Here is a 19233-nt window from a genome sequence, read left to right as displayed (position 1 = left end):
AAATAAGAGAAACAAGAAGGAACTCTGTGGTGACCTGAAAGAAAGAGGTTATCATCTGGAGAACCCTGAGGGGGGTTTCTTCAGCAAGACACTGAAGTGGCTGATTGAAAAGGAATCAGTTGTGGGTGTCAAGCATACAACAAATCTCTCTCTGAAAACCGACAAGAACCTTCCTGAGCTGTAACCATTTACCTTTCAAGCACCAAAGCCTGGTGAACTTTATAAATGTTAAATTCTGTGCACAGTAGAAGAATTGCCTGCAACCAGTGAATTTGGAGAAATGAGAAGTGAGATTGGACTGTGAATCCAAGAACTCTTCTGAACTTACACACACGTTACATAAACGTGCGCTTAGAATTAGAAGGGGGTTAAGTTAGGTTAGTTAAGTCAATAGTGTTAAGTTAAAGTGTGATTCTGTTTTCATGTTTAAAGATAATTAAAAGCAACTTTTGTTTAAGTAACTATTTGTTTTGGTGAATATCTATTGCTGCTGGGGTTTGGGGTCCTCTAGGCTCGTAACACTTATACCTAACACCAAAGCTTCACAGATGTAAAAATTTTTCTAGTATAATTAATAATAGCACAACTTATGAGATTATTTTAATTTCATTCTTAATCTTTACAATGTTAGCATTGGCACTCAACCACCAGCATTGCCTGATTATATCCAAAGATTAAATGTAGACATTTTAAGATCACTGAGGAATAATATTAACTGCCCATTATACTTTAAATAATACATTGGTCAGGAGTCAATTACAGCACTGCATTTATCCCAGGTTAGTGTAGCATCTGTTTCAATAACACAGCTGCAAGACCATGCAGCAATGATGCAGTTCATGCCCTGGCTATTCATCATTTCATACCATTTGAGATGATTTATCCCATTCATTTCCATTCGCAAGAAACTGTTTTCATTGTGCGAACAAATCTCCAACAGGTGGGCTCAGCATTAATGAGAAACAATGCAAATTTGATAGCTGAGAGCAAGAAGGTTGTAACACTGGAAGCAGGAAATGACAGGCAAACATTCTGAACCTTATGACAAAGAATGTGCCATTCACCAGAGTTTAAATTTGAAAGAAATGCAATACTGCGAGACCACTTCCTTTTTTATATACTTAAAAAATATTTTATATGAATTCATTCCCAAGTATTAACATCTTAAAATGAACTCTTAATAATTATTCATTTAACTTATTTATATTGAATTCTTCCACTAATAATTTGCTAAATATCACTGGCAGTGGCAATGGCACACCTCAAATCTGGGTTGGACTTCAATAGATCCAGAAAAATTAAACAGGCCAAGAATTTCCAAAAGATGCAAAACCACTTAAAGTGGATCTCTGGAATTTGGCCTGAATTTAGAGAAAAATGTAATCCTCTCAATCAGCCATTCTCAACTTTTTTTTTTAAAAGATATGGCCCCTTCAGACTCTGCTCAAAGTTTATAGCCCCCTTCCCTGTGAAGCAGTCAAGTTTAAATGGTTTCTTCTGTACTCTTCTCCTACCAACAAACAAAAAAATATTTTATGATTTCAGTCTGTGGCCGCCTCTTAAATGTGTTGTGGCCCCTGGGGTTTGGGGGGGGGGGGGTGTTGTAAGACTGTTGTGAATGGCTGTTGTAAAGTAATCAACACAGGGAACAAAGGCAAGAAAAACAGGTTTCAAAAGAGAAGCATTAGGGTTAAGCTTCTCAATTTGATATAAAGTGAAGCAATTCTAATCAAGAGAAAATAGAAATAAACCAACATAACATTGATGACAAGTCAACAACCCAAAAGCTGGTTTCTCCCTTCACAGATACTACCTGACCTGCTGAGAATTTCAATTGTTATGTTTTTATTGCAGATTTCCAGTATCTGCAGGTCTACAAAAGGGAATATACAAAGGAGTAATCAGAAAGAGCTGCAGACACTCTGATTGAAGTAAACAATGTACTTTATATAGCAAGGATAAAGATACATCACTAACATTTTAGACTTAAGACCTTCATCAGGGTATGAATATACAAAGGGCCAGTTTGCAGTGAAGAGATGAACACCAAGTTTCAGCTAAAGATAAAACTGACAATTTTTCAAGAATATATCCTTGTCACATAGCACATATATGGTTCAAATGCACTTTCAAAAAGTGATAAATTTTGTTTGCAGAGAAATGCAAAGTTAACCTTTAGTTTAGGAAGATTTGCTCAGAAAGTGGTGCATTTATCAGACAGAATGCTACCAACTGTTGGACAAGGCATGTGACAGATTATAGCATAGATTGTATAGATTTTTTCAGAATAATTACTGTTATATAGAGAATTTAGGTTAAAATGACTTAAGTTAAAATGTGATGATTAATCATAAAAAGGGAAGCCAGAACGGACAGGGAGCTTACCAGCAGCCAAGGACAAAAGGTTCAGCTGGATATGTTTTTTTAAACCTATCTTTCCATGGTCATAGTGAGAGACATGCAGGAGACAAAAGATTGATAAGAAGGGTGAGAAACAGAATTTAGTGTATGTAGAGTTCACAGCGTACGTAACGAACGTGATAATTAAAAATGCAGTTATACTTAGAATGCTTTTGCAATACTAACCAATTAAAACAGTATTAATAAGAAGGGGAAGGGCAAACAATAAGGGTATAAAAATCAATGCACTGTATGTATCGGGGCTTAACTGGTGAGAAGCCAGTTGAGTCCAACTCTGCAGACTTGTAAATAAAGCTTGTCGTGTCATCAGTTTTAAAGAGACTCATGTGTGAGAAGTTTTATTTCTGACAATTACCATACCACTTGTTTCGTGTTTGATAAGCGGTCAGCTCCAAAGTTCCTTTATAGTAAGATACACAGAAGAAGCAATGTTACAGTGTTATTTCATGGCAGCAGAGTTGGAGTGGGTTAGACTCTACAACAAATTACTGATGGATTACATCTACTGTACTCCTCGAGCTTTGCTTTCATTGCTTTTAATGTTACCAGCAACCTTTCAGTTGTACTATAGCAATGAAGGACACTACAAACCAAGCATTTAAATTTATATCAGAGCATGTTAGCCCTTCAATGTTTTCTTTCATCCAGTCTTTAGCCACATAATTTGCCCCATGATTTAAAAATAAACAAATCTCATTACTGCTTAAAAGTCCAAACCTCTTAAGTTTTATTTGGTCTGTGATAAGTCCTGCACAACCACAGTCTCCTAGAGTTTTCTTGGAAGCTGAGGGCACTTTGACAGAAAATCTCCAGTGATTTTCATAAATTAGCTTCAGGCTATGACCTCCATGTGTTTTTGTTTGCTTCTCAGAGCTCGAGTTTGGAAGGGGCGATCTGTGAGATTTGCTCATTTAGTGGATAGAGATGATATGATGGACCAGAATATCTTTTCACAACTTTGGTTCTGGTTTTAGTTACCCAGTTTTAGGAAAGGTATAAATAAGCTAGACAGGACTGAATAGTCCATATCCAAGTTGCAATTTCTACACAATTATGCTTAAGCTGAGGAAAGGTACATTTTGAGCCAATATGAGAACTTTTTCATCCATGGAATAATTCATCAACACTTGGAATGACTGTCCATATTTAAATGAGCTATTAAAGACCCACTAGCTAAATAATCTTTAAATTTTAAAAAAATTAGACATACAGCAGAGTGACAGGCTATTTCAGCCCTTGAACCCGGGCTGCTCAATTACACCCAATTAACCTACAACACCCAGTACGTTTCAAACAGTGGGAGGAAACCCATGCAGTCACAGAGAAAACATACAAACTCCTTACAGAGTGTAATCCCAGTCCTGATCGATGGCGCTGTAACAGCGTTATTCTAACCGCGCCACCACTAGACTTTGATATCTGTATCAATCTTTTAATGAAACAATCACACTGAGGTATACATCTTGGAGGTGGCAGAATAATATCTTCTTCCATTGTCATTTAAGCTAAAAATAGGCATTTTACAAAGAAATGAAAGAGGAAATAAATATTTGGGGAAGTTGATCAATTCATTTTGCCTTAAATAGGTCAAATTCGAAAATATCAATTATAAATTCCATGTGTTTCTTCAGAGAGTTAATATTTGAAAACCCTGCAGACAAACTTGTTGTACTTACCACTGGGGTTGAAAGCCATGCAGGAAATAGGTTTGTTATCATGAGCCAGGAAATGAGCCACTATGCCTTCACCTTCAGCATCTTCACTGACAAGCACCTGCATTATAAAGCAGAGAAAATAAAATCAGAATAACATGACTTCCCATGGAAGATTCTTTGCTCAAACAGAATGATCTGTAACCACCAAATGGCCAGAATAAAATATTCTGCCCTGAATGAAAACAAAATATTCAAAGTGCAGAAGCATCATCTGTTAAACATTATGAGGCTAGAATTTCCATTTTTTTTACTAAAACTGATGAAAGTTTCCACTAAAAGACCAATCCCATTATCTTTTTTAAGGATGTTGATAGACTTGTCATTCTTTTCCTTGTTTACATTTACATTTTCTATCATAATAGTTCATCGTAATTTTCTTAAAGATCAAAAGAAAGCTCTCAATCCTTTTCACATGGATCCCTCATGTCATGGTTAGTGATTGCACTTCAACGAGTCAGCGCTAAAATTTATCATCTAGTCAGTACTATTTAGAACAACATGAAGTGTACAAATCTGAGGGCCATTTCTCTACATTATAACAAGAGCTGTCTTGGGATGTCTGGGGTTGTGAAGGACGCTATAATAAATACACATCTATATCTTCATGGAAAATAGAATATCTACAAGTCCAGGCAATAGTCAACACCTACGCAAGCTTCACTACCATTCGTGAACCCGATTGAACCTAATCTTCATGTGGTCCTATCAGTAACAAACTGTTCTATTTTTTAATCTTGCGAAACTAACTTATGCTTTGTTTCCAAACAATAAAAATGGCATCTCATGCACATTAATAATGAAATTGTGGACTTTTAGCTTGCAAATTAATTTACACAAGACTACATAAATAAATAAAACAATAGACATTGAGGCGCTAAACAAAAGTGCCCTGTCAGAAAAAGATCCTATTTGACAGTATATGTGCATGTTTACATTGTCTGTGTGTGTGCGTTATATACACAGCATCAGTAATGTTTGCTTTATTCTACCACAGTAAATTCTCAAATTTTCACAAATAGTTGCAATGCACGAAATTCCTAATGTGCTCAGAATTGTATGATCTGAGAACTATTTCCAGTGCAGACATTCTGTTAATGTTGACGTATTTACTTGAACATGGTTTTGATTACCATCATTCAATACACATCTCGACAACCACTGGCGCCTCCTTGTGAGATGGAGATTAGAAAAGTATTTATAAGAAAGTTATTTTCCTTACAATAATTCAGTTTATTTTGCGGTAATATCAGGTATCAACAACCATTGACAAATTACAATACATTTCATTTTGCAGACTGCAATTTAACCTACACCACTTCACTCAATGTAGCACTGAGGCAGTAGGTGAGCTATATTGTTAGAGGTGAGATCTTTTGGAATGAGATATTTAGCAGATCCCACATTGATGTCAACAATCCTAGATAATATTTATGTAAAAGACTTCTGGTATCTTAGCCAACCATTACCACTAAAAGCAAATTCCTATATCATTTGTGTAACTTGTTGTCCATATTGCATTCATGTTGTGCGGCAAACAATATTGGTATGGAGAAATAAAGGAACAGTTTGATTTCTGGATTAATTTAAGACTATTTGAAGGAAGAAAAAAAGTGATGGCTGAGAATGGGTTGCACCATACTTCAGGAATTGCAGCAGTCTCAATAATGCCTAAGCACACACTCTATATTAGCCATTCTCAAACTTTTTTGGCTATGACCCCCTTAGGGGCTCATACTTTATGGGCCCCCTTCCCCGTGAAGCAGTCAAGTTGAGTTGGTTTCTTCTGAACTTCTCTCCCACCAACTATATAAAAAACATAAAAAATATTTATGCTACACGAGGTGAAAAGAAACAAGGCTTTTACTCTGAGCATAACAACTGTGGCTTGAGATTCCAGAACAAATATACAAATAGGAAATCATTCTTCTTGATCATGTTGAAAAGAAGAAAACATGAACAAACTTATTATAGTTTCCTTGCCCCCCTACACACCTTGCCCTCCCCCCTTTACGAAAGATTTTACTCCATGGCCCCACAGCTAAATGTGCTGTGGCCCCCGGGGTGGGTGAGGGGCTGTTATGGCCCCTTTTGAGAATGGCTGCTGTATATAATAAAAGAATTGTAGCTATAGCAGTGCACTCAGCTGAGTCCCCAGTACATTGGCAATAATACAGTTCTTTTCTGATCTACAATATTATAATATTGACATATGTAAAAGGTGACCAAATTTTAAAATTGCAAAAGAATTTGATGACTGAAATAAGTAACACATTGAAAAACTCTCTACCAAAATAATGTTGGGGGAAACAGGTTGTCTGTACTTGCTCTAACCTTTCTTATGCACAGAGATGGATGATACTTTGGTGCAGTAAAAGTTAAAAGACATGACAGGAAGTCTGGTATTCAAATGTAACAAAACAGAAAGTGTTATTCTCCTGTTGAAAATTCCTCGAGATTTGATTGATAACGTTGAAATAAAAATGAACAAGGCCAATAAAGACCATTGTAGTCCATTTGTCCAATCTCAGCTTTCAAATAAATGTCACATTATGCTCTGCTACTTTCATGGAAACATGTGCTGTGCTTTTTTTTTATTATTTTTTAAATACTTATTGGTTTTGTGTTACATTGGATAGTGGAATATATTTTTGCTTCTAAATCAGAAGGCTGTAATTTTTTGAGGGAATGCAGCACCTCTGGAGATACAAGCTTTCTGCTGAGGCACTAAACTGAAGTTTACAAAACGGGAAAATAACTGTGATTTGTTTTTTTTTAAAAAGGCCAGACATTTCCTGATGTTTCAAAAATCTTTCTTAAGTTAAAGATATTCCTTTAGTCTCTAAAGTTAATAGTACAATTTAAAAAAACTTCATTTAATTACTTGTAGCACTTTTCATTGCTTCACTGTTTTCCTCATTTATTTCTGTAAAAGAGATTAAAAAGAACTCACAATGTGGCGTAATGACTTCGCGAAACATTTCTAAGATGAATTGACATCTCTTTATTATTGCTATTCTTCTTTCTTCAATGGACACCATCCAAAGATGGCCGCCAAGTACTGGTGCATTCTTTAAAAGTTCTGTCACTGAGTTTAATTAAATGGCTGAAAATCACCAGGGACACGGTTTAAAAAAATACTGAGGTAAGTGAGAGAGGAAGTTGTGCAGTTTTGATTTACGATAGTTATTAAATACTATGCATGTTGGCCAAATAAAAGATCTCACTCACTTTAATCACCACTTTGATGTTAGTCATTTGAGAAAACAAGCAAGTCACAGAGTGCCAAAGATACATACATAATTAGGAATTTTAAACAATCAAATTTTCAAAATAAATGGAACACTATCTTCCATAAATCTTTTCTAAATATCCTATTTCCCTTGCATATTTATTGTAAAATAAAAAGCGCATGTCAGCTTCCCAACGGCTTAGTTTGTTTATTCAGAGTGTGGCACAGATGAGGAAGATCCAAGTCTCAATCAGTTTGGGTGGTATTAGAAACTCTGTTATGATTAAATGACCCTTAGTTAGTGAGGCAACAAATAATATCCTAATTGCAATCCAATAGTTGTTATTGGAAGAACACAGTTTTAGTGTCAGCTGAGAATAGAGACAGTCCTGGTTGACCTGCAGGAACCCTCCCTGCCTCTTGCTAACAATGGTATTCTTGTCTGTATGTGAATAATGGAAATTGAGCAAGACACAGAGTAACCAATGGAACCATAATCAGCCATTTAGTGACTTCCTAAGGAATGGAGAAGCAGCAAAATTATTTCAAGATAAGAACATGAAAAATAGGACCAGGAGTTGGCCATCTGGCCCATTGAGCCTGCTCCACCATTCAATGTGATCATGGATGATCTGATATTAGGCTCATCTCCTGCCTTTTCCCTATATCCCTTAATTCGCCAACTATGTGAAAATCTATCCAACCTGATCTTAAATATGTTTACTAAGGTCACCTCCACTGCTTCAATGGCCAGCAAATTCCACAGATACACCACCCTCTGGGAATAGGCATTCCTCATCTTTTCTGTTCTAAATCTACTACTATGAATCTTGAGGCGATGTCCCCTAGTTCTGGTCTCCCCTACCAATGGAAACAACTTATCTATATCTATCTTATCTATACCTTTCATGATTTCATACGTTTCCAGAAACTCAATCTCTCCTCATAGGCTAACCTCTTCATCTCTGAAATCAACCTATTGAACCTCTTCTGCCCTGCCTCCAAAGCCAGCACATTCTTCCTTGTTGTTTTTCTACATTCTTCAGGCTCTGCTCTTCTACATTTAAATTTTTGAGATACACAATGAAGGTTGCTCTTTCACCTCCAAAGCATGAACAGAAAGCACTCACGGCATTTCAAATGATTTCCAGCCTAAAGTCGAAGTATCACTGAGGAATTCATCTGGTGCTCATCTTAATTCAATAGAACAGTAACTGCAGCAAAACATAGTCCTTAGATAATTCACAGACAACCAAGCCCACGAAAGGACTTGTAAAGAAGGATGAATTTCAAAGCAGATGCGTCTTTATCAGGGTTCTGATAATACGGTTACTGAAGAGGTTAAAGAATGAAACAGACATCTTTATCATCTGTACAGCATCTGCACTCTATGTGCATTTGTTACTTCACATAGATATCTAAGTTTACAAACTAGAAAGTTCAAGTAGGTTGGCTGAAAACTCCTTTATGTGGTGATAAATACCTACGGACTGTATCTTTTTCCTTAACTTTAAAGATGGGTGGTACACATAAGGATTTGGAAAAGCTCCACAATCCTTTTGACACATCCATATCACTTCAGCCAAGTCTATAAATGAATGACAGATGAAAGCATCATCCGGCCTTTATATCACTGGACGATTATAGGCACAAAAGTCAAAGCCTCATTTATCAGCAAAGAAAGAGCTGTGTTGTTAGACATTTTCACAGCTTTCAAAAACCAAAATCCGAAACATCATGCACCATGGTACACAACAATCGTCTCTTTTGCTTCTCTTTCTCTTATTGTTAGGGGCACCAGGCAATGCTCATGGTGACTCCTTGTTTGCCTTATGGCAGACAAAAGTGAATTTCGTCTATATTACATGTGTTTATATTATTACATGACAGGAAAAGGAATCTTGAATCTTGATCTTGAAGATCCCATATTGTTCATCTGTTTTTAATCAAGATATCCATTTCTTTTTTGATGGTATTGATCAGGAGAGGACTGAGGGACCAAACAGAGGAATAAGTCTTTTTGGCATTGTGTATATTCTCTAAACCCATTCAGCATTGTGTTGCCCTGGTAGACCCTAGCTGTGAACCACCAATAATTGAAATCCAAGCTCTGGTATGTCTTTTTAAAGTTAGGGCCTTCTAACTTGGGTCACACCATGACTTACTGAGCTGAGCCAACACTGGTTTTCATTAGCTCCAAGGTCATTGGGTACAGCAGCATCCTGGTTAAGTCACTAACCAAATAGCCCAAAGCATGGACTATTGATCTAAAGACTGCAGTTCACACCTCAACATAGCAGCTGAGGAATTTAAATTTAAATAAATATGATTGATTAATATCAGTAATGGTGGCTATAGAACTAGAGAGAGATTGGAAGTGTTCTGACCATCGGTTGAGGATGGAGATCTTGTCGCTGAGGAGGACTTTGCCGTCTGAGCTGCGCAGCTCAGACGGCAAAGTCCTCCTCAGCGACAAGATCTCCATCCTCAACCGATGGTCAGAACACTTCCAATCTCTTTTCAGTATCAACCGCTCAGTCCAAGATTCCGCCCTGCTCCAGCTCCCTCAACAGCCCCTAAGGCTAGAGCTGGATGAGGATCCCACCCTGGATGAGACATATAAGGCAATCGAACAACTGAAAAGTGGCAAAGCAGCAGGTATGGATGGAATCCCCCCAGAAGTCTGGAAGGCTGGCGGCAAAACTCTGCATGCCAAACTGCATGAGTTTTTCAAGCTTTGTCGGGACCAAGGTAAACTGCCTCAGGATCTTCGTGATGCCACCATCATCACCCTGTACAAAAACAAAGGCGAGAAATCAGACTGCTCAAACTACAGGGGAATCACGTTGCTCTCCATTGCAGGCAAAATCTTCGCTAGGATTCTACTAAATAGAATAATACCTAGTGTCGCTGAGAATATTCTCCCAGAATCACAGTGCGGCTTTCGCGCAAACAGAGGAACCACTGACATGGTCTTTGCCCTCAGACAGCTCCAAGAAAAGTGCAGAGAACAAAACAAAGGACTCTACATCACCTTTGTTGACCTCACCAAAGCCTTCGACACCGTGAGCAGGAAAGGGCTTTGGCAAATACTAGAGCGCATCGGATGTCCCCCAAAGTTCCTCAACATGATTATCCAACTGCACGAAAACCAACAAGGTCGGGTCAGATACAGCAATGAGCTCTCTGAACCCTTCTCCATTAACAATGGCGTGAAGCAAGGCTGTGTTCTCGCACCAACCCTCTTTTCAATCTTCTTCAGCATGATGCTGAACCAAGCCATGAAAGACCCCAACAATGAAGACGCTGTTTACATCCGGTACCGCACGGATGGCAGTCTCTTCAATCTGAGGCGCCTGCAAGCTCACACCAAGACACAAGAGAAACTTGTCCGTGAACTACTCTTTGCAGATGATGCCGCTTTAGTTGCCCATTCAGAGCCAGCTCTTCAGCGCTTGACGTCCTGCTTTGCGGAAACTGCCAAAATGTTTGGCCTGGAAGTCAGCCTGAAGAAAACTGAGGTCCTCCATCAGCCAGCTCCCCACCATGACTACCAGCCCCCCCACATCTCCATCGGGCACACAAAACTCAAAACGGTCAACCAGTTTACCTATCTCGGCTGCACCATTTCATCAGATGCAAGGATCGACAATGAGATAGACAACAGACTCGCCAAGGCAAATAGCGCCTTTGGAAGACTACACAAAAGAGTCTGGAAAAACAACCAACTGAAAAACCTCACAAAGATAAGCGTATACAGAGCCGTTGTCATACCCACACTCCTGTTCGGCTCCGAATCATGGGTCCTCTACCGGCACCACCTACGGCTCCTAGAACGCTTCCACCAGCGTTGTCTCCGCTCCATCCTCAACATCCATTGGAGCGCTCACACCCCTAACGTCGAGGTACTCGAGATGGCAGAGGTCGACAGCATCGAGTCCACGCTGCTGAAGATCCAGCTGCGCTGGATGGGTCACGTCTCCAGAATGGAGGACCATCGCCTTCCCAAGATCGTATTATATGGCGAGCTCTCCACTGGCCACCGTGACAGAGGTGCACCAAAGAAAAGGTACAAGGACTGCCTAAAGAAATCTCTTGGTGCCTGCCACATTGACCACCGCCAGTGGGCTGATAACGCCTCAAACCGTGCATCTTGGCGCCTCACAGTTTGGCGGGCAGCAGCCTCCTTTGAAGAAGACCGCAGAGCCCACCTCACTGACAAAAGGCAAAGGAGGAAAAACCCAACACCCAACCCCAACCAACCAATTTTCCCTTGCAACCGCTGCAATCGTGTCTGCCTGTCCCGCATCGGACTGGTCAGCCACAAACGAGCCTGCAGCTGACGTGGACTTTTTTACCCCCTCCATAAATCTTCGCCCGCGAAGCCAAGCCAAAGAGAAAGAGGCTATAGAACTACTGAATTTCTACAGGTGTACCATGGAGAGGCATTCACTGCCTCGCATGGAGATGTCAATCCCCTTGACAAGAAACAAAGGACAGAAAAGACTACAGATACGGCATGGTTGGTCTCGTGGTTAGCGCCGCGCCTTTACAGCACTAATGATCCAAACCGAACCCGAGTTCAAATCCAGTGCTGACCATAACGAGATTTTACGTTCTCCTCATGTCTGCATGGATTTTCTTCAGGGGCTCTAGTTTCCACCCACCGTTCAAAACGTGCCAGGGCTGTAGGTTAATGAGGTGTAAATTGGGTAGCAGGGACTTGTGGACTGAAATGGCCTGTTACCGTACTGTATGTCTAAATTTTTAAAAATAAAAATAAAAAAAGTGGAGAATTCAGAAAGCATCAGCACAGGAATCAGGCTTCACTCCATTGAGGGCATCTACAAGAGGCGGTGTCTCAAGAAAGCAGCCTCTCTCCTCAAGGACCATCACCACCCAGGCCATGCTCTCTTCTTACTGCTACCATCAGGAAGGAGGTACAGGAACCTGAAGTCGAACACTCAACGGTACAAAAACAGCCTCTCCCCCTCCGCCTTCACAATTCTGAATGGACAATGAACCACAGACACTACCCTACTTTCTGTTCTTTTGTACTTTTTTAAAAAATGTAATTCATAGCAATTTTGCACTCATAACGGTGCTGCAAAACAATGAATTGTCCATGACATTAAATTCTGATTCTGAATTAAAATCCTTCCAAGTCCTTCAAAAAGCCAGCCAAATCCTTATCTGATGTAGCCTTAGCCAGCTCCCCACCATGACTACCAGCCCCCCCACATCTCCATCGGGCACACAAAACTCAAAACGGTCAACCAGTTTACCTATCTCGGCTGCACCATTTCATCAGATGCAAGGATCGACAATGAGATAGACAACAGACTCGCCAAGGCAAATAGCGCCTTTGGAAGACTACACAAAAGAGTCTGGAAAAACAACCAACTGAAAAACCTCACAAAGATAAGTGTATACAGAGCCGTTGTCATACCCACACTCCTGTTCGGCTCCAAATCATGGGTCCTCTACCGGCATCACCTATGGCTCCTAGAACGCTTCCACCAGCGTTGTCTCCGCTCCATCCTCAACATCCATTAGAGCGCTTTCATCCCTAACGTCGAAGTACTCGAGATGGCAGAGGTCGACAGCATCGAGTCCACGCTGCTGAAGATCCAGCTGCGCTGGATGGGTCACGTCTCCAGAATGGAGGACCATCGCCTTCCCAAGATCCTGTTATATGGCGAGCTCTTCACTGGCCACCGTGACAGAGGTGCACCAAAGAAAAGGTACAAGGACTGCCTAAAGAAATCTCTTGGTGCCTGCCACATTGACCACCGCCAGTGGGCTGATATCGCCTCAAACCGTGCATCTTGGCGCCTCACAGTTTGGCGGGCAGCAACCTCCTTTGAAGAAGACCGCAGAGCCCACCTCACTGACAAAAGGCAAAGGAGGAAAAACCCAACACCCAACCCCAACCAACCAATTTTCCCCTGCAGCCGCTGCAACCGTGTCTGCCTGTCCCGCATCGGACTTGTCAGCCACAAACGAGCCTGCAGCTGACGTGGACTTTTACCCCCTCCATAAATCTTCGTCCGCGAAGCCAAGCCAAAGAGATACCCATCAACATAATGACTCTTAACTGTTTCTTCAGTTCAGGTACAATTAGAGATAGGCTATAGTCGCTGGCCTTGCCAGCAAAGTCCAACATCCTGGGAACATCCAGCAAAGTCCAACATCCTGGGAATGAAAAGAAATCAGAAGCAATATTCAGGTTTTAGCCGAATTCAAACCTCCATTGGATCACTGCCTGTCAGCGTGCTTCAGTTGAAGCACAAGAATGACACACTGCAACAATGTGACAAGGACTTTAACAGTGTAGAATTCAATACATTCAGCTTTCAGAGATCTGTCATTCAATCCTCAAGCAAAATATCAGCGCAAATTCCACAAATCAAAATTAAATCAACAGCACAATCCCTATTTGGGGGATTCTTCATGTAACAGCTCATCACATCTGGAGAGGTGTAAAGCTATTCAGTAGACTGAATGAGGATGTCTTCTTTGCCCTTTTACTTTGCAAAAAGAACATCATATTCACATCTGGTATTAAATGTGACCATACAATAGCAAAAGAAAAGCCCAAAACAAGAAGAATAAACATTCTCTGAAAATTCCCTTACATACTGATAAACTGAATCGCATGATGGATCATTATTTTAATGGCAAAGAACCCATCAATTGTAAACATTAGCTCCCTGGGTTTTTGCATGCCAAGAGTCTCAGCATCATGTGGTTCCCCAAATCTTACATCAATTAACTAAGTGCTGCCAGATGGAACCACTGTCTCAGACCAATTTTGTGTAACATCTAAAATAACTAGCACTTTTAAATTAAAACTGAAGTAACAAGAAGATTTTTTTATACAGCACTTTAAAATCATTTAAAAAATCCCTATAAACACTTAAATGGAACAGGTTTGGAAAATCCTGTTCGGGCTAATGAACAATACTTAGTTTGTCGGAATTTTAAGGACATCTTAAAAGAGAGAAGTAGAGAGTCAAATAATATAATGAAGAGATGGAACAGGAAGAGGCCATTCTTACCTTCTATTATTGATAGAGAATGGTGCCATTTGGCACATCATGTCCAGAACACTTTCCAATGATACAATCCCATCAGTCCCACTCATCCCTTTTCTTATTTCTGTGTATCCCTGCCACTTATTCTCTCCCTCATGTGTTCATGAACTCCTATTTGGTTCTTTTTGCAATTAACACATACTAAGGGTTGACTGACAGTTGTCACTTTACCTAGTAGCACCTCTTTGGAATGTGGAAGGCAAGGCAACCCGCATGCTCATTGAGAGAATGCGCTCACGCCACACAGACCCCATCCAAGGTCATTCAATGATTACGGTTGATCTTCAGTTTCAACTCTGCTTTAGCAGCAAATTAGAGACCAGAGGAACTCTATAGATTTTTGGTTCTTTAGGTTTATTTAATTTACATAATCTTTTCCTTGTGGTATTAGGGTATGGGAGGGAAGGGGGAGGGGTGGGGAGATGGGGGGAAAGGACTCAATGTAATACATCATTTTTGAGAAAGATTGTGTTGTTGTTTTGGATTTGTGAGAGTCTTGGAAAAACAAAACTAAAAGTAAAACAAGAGTCCAGAGTAGAGGATGATGATAAACATTATCATTGTTAGAGCTTTGATCGCAAAAGCATTGAAGACTACAAACCAAACGCAGGCAAGTGAATCGGTACAGAGAGGTGCTCGATAGTTGGTATGAGAATGGTGGGTGAAGGGCCTGTTTCTAGGCTACAAGAGAGAAGATTAGAAGACCGCAGATACCTTTGGTCTCCCTTCCCCCCATCGTCAAGATCTACCGGAATCATTGTCTGAAGAGAGCATGCAAAATGATTGAGGACCCGTATCGCTCCACACACAGCTATTCCTATGGGGAAAGAGATTCAGTAGTCTCAGGGCCAGAACTCCCAGACTGAGAACCAGCTTCTTCCCATGGACAGTGAGACTGCTCATACAACCCCTCCACGACGCTACTATTTATTTAATATATATTTATTTTTAGTACTGCATGTATATATATATATATATATATATATATATACTGCATATGTGTTGTTTGTGTATTATGTCTGTATGTATGCTTGCATGTTTTTGCACTGAGGGCTGGAGAATGCTGTTTTGTCAGATTGTACTTATGCAATCGGGTGATAATAAACTTGAAACTCTGGTAAAACTAAAGATAATTACACACATTATTGTTTAATTAACTTACATCAATCTATTTTCCATAATTAATACTCCTCTGTTACCGTCAACTCCAGACAGTTGCCTAGCCAGAGTTAATTTAACCACTCTTGGCTGCCCCTACAATCAAATAATCCATTACCAGGATTACACTAGTGTTATACACCGAAGCTCACATACACGGTTAACTGATAACTGCTGAAACAGGACTGTTGAGAATGTGCCGTCAACAAAGGAACTGTTCTGTGCTTCCTCAAAATAACACATTTTAAAGTTCTGGACAATCAGAAGAGTTAATTTGCGAAGGCACTTTGCTGATCTCAGATGTTTCTGGCTATTGTGCCATGTAATTTCTGAAGAAGAGAACTGTGCTGCACTGAAGATGGGAAAACTTAATTGGATACTTCTCTGGACTCCATGCATGAAGAACTTTCAGGGGAAGATTTTCTTTGAAGTATTCGTATTACACAGTGTCTCCTTAACATGCTACTATATCAAATTTCTGATAATTCAGCCACGCTTTAGTAAATTGGGTTGAACTCCAGAAAATAGCTCTCATCAAGATTTTCTAAAAATTGTTTAAAATTAAAGTTCATGAAAAAAAATTAATGTAAATGTTATCAAGAAACAAAAATATTCTTTTGTTTTCTGCGCAAATATATAGAAGGGCATTGGAGAGGAAGATTGTTCCTTGCTTTTATGAAAGGATGTGGAAAGATATTATATCAGAGTATGAGGTTAAAACACACCGAAATGCTGGAGGAATCCAGCAATCCTACGGACTCTGAAACTGGCTGGGATCCTCCAGCCTTTCAATGTGCTTTTACTACAATCACAGTGACTGCATTCTTGTGGTTCACAACTTTTCTTTGTTATGCCCTTAATTGTTTCAAAGGCACAGTTTTATCCACCATATATAGTGAATATTAATAACATTATTAAAAATGTTAACAATCTTTCACTTCGCAGAATCTTGCAATGCAACATACAAACTAAATTACTGTTTTGTACTATGAAGCATCCAACCAACTCATCTAAATTGCAGAAACAATTGTAGTGAATGAAAATAAAGAGTGTTTTCTATTTATAGGAATCAAAAGATGAATCTGCATTTATCTTAATAACTTTCATAATTGACTGTTAATATTTAACTCTTAAGCATGGAAGTTAATTATCTGCAGTCAGAAGCCAATTTGCAAACCTATTGGTTGGGACAATAGGACAATCCAGTGTGTTTCTCCGAAGTGTCTTGAGATCTAAGAGAGCAGATCAGATTATGGTTTTAATGTCATATTATCAATAAAGCCATGTCAATATAAAATGCAGCAAGAAATCAAGGCCTTCTGATGCAAAGAAAACAACCAATAGTCCAAACCTGACATTTATACAGAGCAGTGAAATTAACTACAGCTTCCAACTACCAGCAGCCAGTTTGTCCAGATTCTGGAGAGCACAGAAGTGCACACACCAGCATTTTCTCCACAGAAAATATAAGCATTGGTTTGATAAAAAATACCCAGGAGATCCAGGAGATAATTAGCCAAAAACACAAGGGGTTTTACAAATTCACAGGGTCAAGGTCATTGTCACTGTACATATACAATCCGACGAAACAGTGCCTCTTCAGACAATAGTGCACAGACACACAGTATACCTTACACACACACAAAACAATCCAAAATAAATAAATATGTAAAAATAATTTACAGGTTCTAGGGTTGTTCAACAGTCTCACTGCCTGTGGAAAGAAGCTTTTCCCAGTTTTTATGCTCCTGTACCTCTTCTTTGAAGCTAGTCTCTCAAAGATGCTGTGGCCTGGATGTTAAGGGTCCTCAGTGATTCTCTTGGCCCCCTTTAAGCAACACTCCCTGTAGATATTCTCAAGAGAGACCCCTGTGATCTTCTCAGCAGCTTTAATCAACTTCTGATCTGATGCCTTGCAGCTACCATACACACTATGATTCACCCAGCCAGGACCCTCTCTATTATGCTCCTGTTGAACATTATTAGGGTGGTGACCGGAGGCCTTGCCTTGCTCAACCTCCTTAGGAATGTATGCGCTGCTGCCTCTTCCTGACTAATGAGGTGTGGGTCCAGCATAAGTGGTCTTTTAAATGGATGCCCAGGAACTTTGCGATAATAAAATGTTGCAAAGTGTGGGCAAAGAAATAGATGAGATACAATGTTGAGAATGTACAGTTGTACATTTGAAAGAGGAAATAAACAGGCAAATTATTATTTGGATGGGGAGAAAATTCAAATTTCGGAAGTACTTGGGGAAACTCGTGCAGGATAACCTAAAGGTTAACCACCAGGAAGGATCAGCAATAAAGAAAGCGAATGCTATGTTGGCGTTCATTTCAAGAGGAATAGCGTATAAGAGTAAAGTGGTGTTGATGAGGCTCTATGGGACACTGGTGAGACCTCATTTGGAATAACTGTGTGCAGTTTTGGGCCCCTTACCTTAGAAGAGATGTAATCATGTTGGAAAGAGTGCAGAGATTTACCAGGATGATTCCTGGAATGCAAGAGCTAACATATTTGGAATGTTTAGCAGCTCTAGGACTATATTCACTGGAGGATAGAAGAATGAGAGGGGATCCCATAGAGACATTTCCAATGCTGAAAGGATTGGACAGAGTAGACGTGAATAAGATGTTTCCCTTAGTGGGTGAATCCAGGACAAGAGGGTACAGTCTTAGAATTTGAATGTACCCATTTCAGAGATGAAGAGACATTTATTTAGCCAGAGGGTCATGAATTTGTGGAATTCGTTGCCACATACAGCTGTGGAGGCCGGATCATTGGGGGAGTTTAAGGGGGAAGATTGATAGGTATCCAATTGGTCAAGGTATCAAGGGATATGTGGAAAAGGCTGGAACCTGTAGTTAGTTGTGAGAACAGTTTAGCTCAGGCAGATTTGTGGAGCAAACTCGATTGGCCAAATGGTCTGCTTCTGTTCCTTTATCTTGTGACCCGAAGGCTAATGTCCAACTAAAAACCTCATCACAAAAAACAGCAATATATCGAAAGAGCACTAATGTATTAACAAGAAATGCTTAGGTTCAACAGTGCGCTCACACCCAAATACTTAAGTGTCCATGGCAATGAATGCCAAGAAGGGAGGGAGCATATTAAAGGTACTCAGTGTCTGCTGGAAAGAGCTCCTTAATTGAAATGTTGCTCTTGTCTGTACATTGCAACACAATTTAACCTCTCCATCAGGCCAACAGATTATAAAAGTCTTATGCCAAATGATACAAAGGCAAGGTGTCTGGAGTAGATGCTATCCCAGTCTGAAGTTCTTGAATTTGTTGGAGAAGAATATCTGAGATAAAACCACAACTTCATCTGGGAAAAGGAGAGCATGTTGAACACCATGGATATTCTAACCTTGACCAATTTCCTGGGTTTTTTTTTTGGAGGACTGCTACCAACATCTTCCAGCTACTCCCATCGGGAAAGAGACACATAAGTATTAGGTATTGAGACTGCTGAACTACAAAAATGACTCCTCGCGATTCTACTATTTCATCACAGTTCGCGTAGCTCAACACTGTTACGGCGCTCGTGAATGGGGTTTGAATACAATGGAAGGTACGCTGAGGGCCTGCCCAGGACACTGGCGTGGAGGTGA

At 39.9% G+C, this 19233-nt stretch overlaps 1 protein-coding gene across 9 annotated transcripts in view; it reads right to left on the bottom strand.

The window, feature by feature from the left end:
- Positions 1-19233, bottom strand: part of bcas3 (BCAS3 microtubule associated cell migration factor) — a 728081-nt gene that overhangs the window by 551601 nt on the left and 157247 nt on the right. For all 9 annotated transcript variants that reach the window (XM_069911282.1, XM_069911281.1, XM_069911285.1 and 6 more), the window contains exon 13: positions 4098-4194. In XM_069911282.1, the coding sequence (XP_069767383.1) occupies positions 4098-4194 (97 nt within the window). The remainder of the gene's footprint in view (positions 1-4097; positions 4195-19233) is intronic.

This window comes from Narcine bancroftii, chromosome 14 (assembly GCF_036971445.1).
Source record: "Narcine bancroftii isolate sNarBan1 chromosome 14, sNarBan1.hap1, whole genome shotgun sequence".
Lineage (NCBI taxonomy): Eukaryota > Metazoa > Chordata > Chondrichthyes > Torpediniformes > Narcinidae > Narcine > Narcine bancroftii.
The sequence above is the reverse complement of the archived record's forward strand: the minus strand, read 5'-3'. Positions and strand labels throughout refer to the sequence as shown.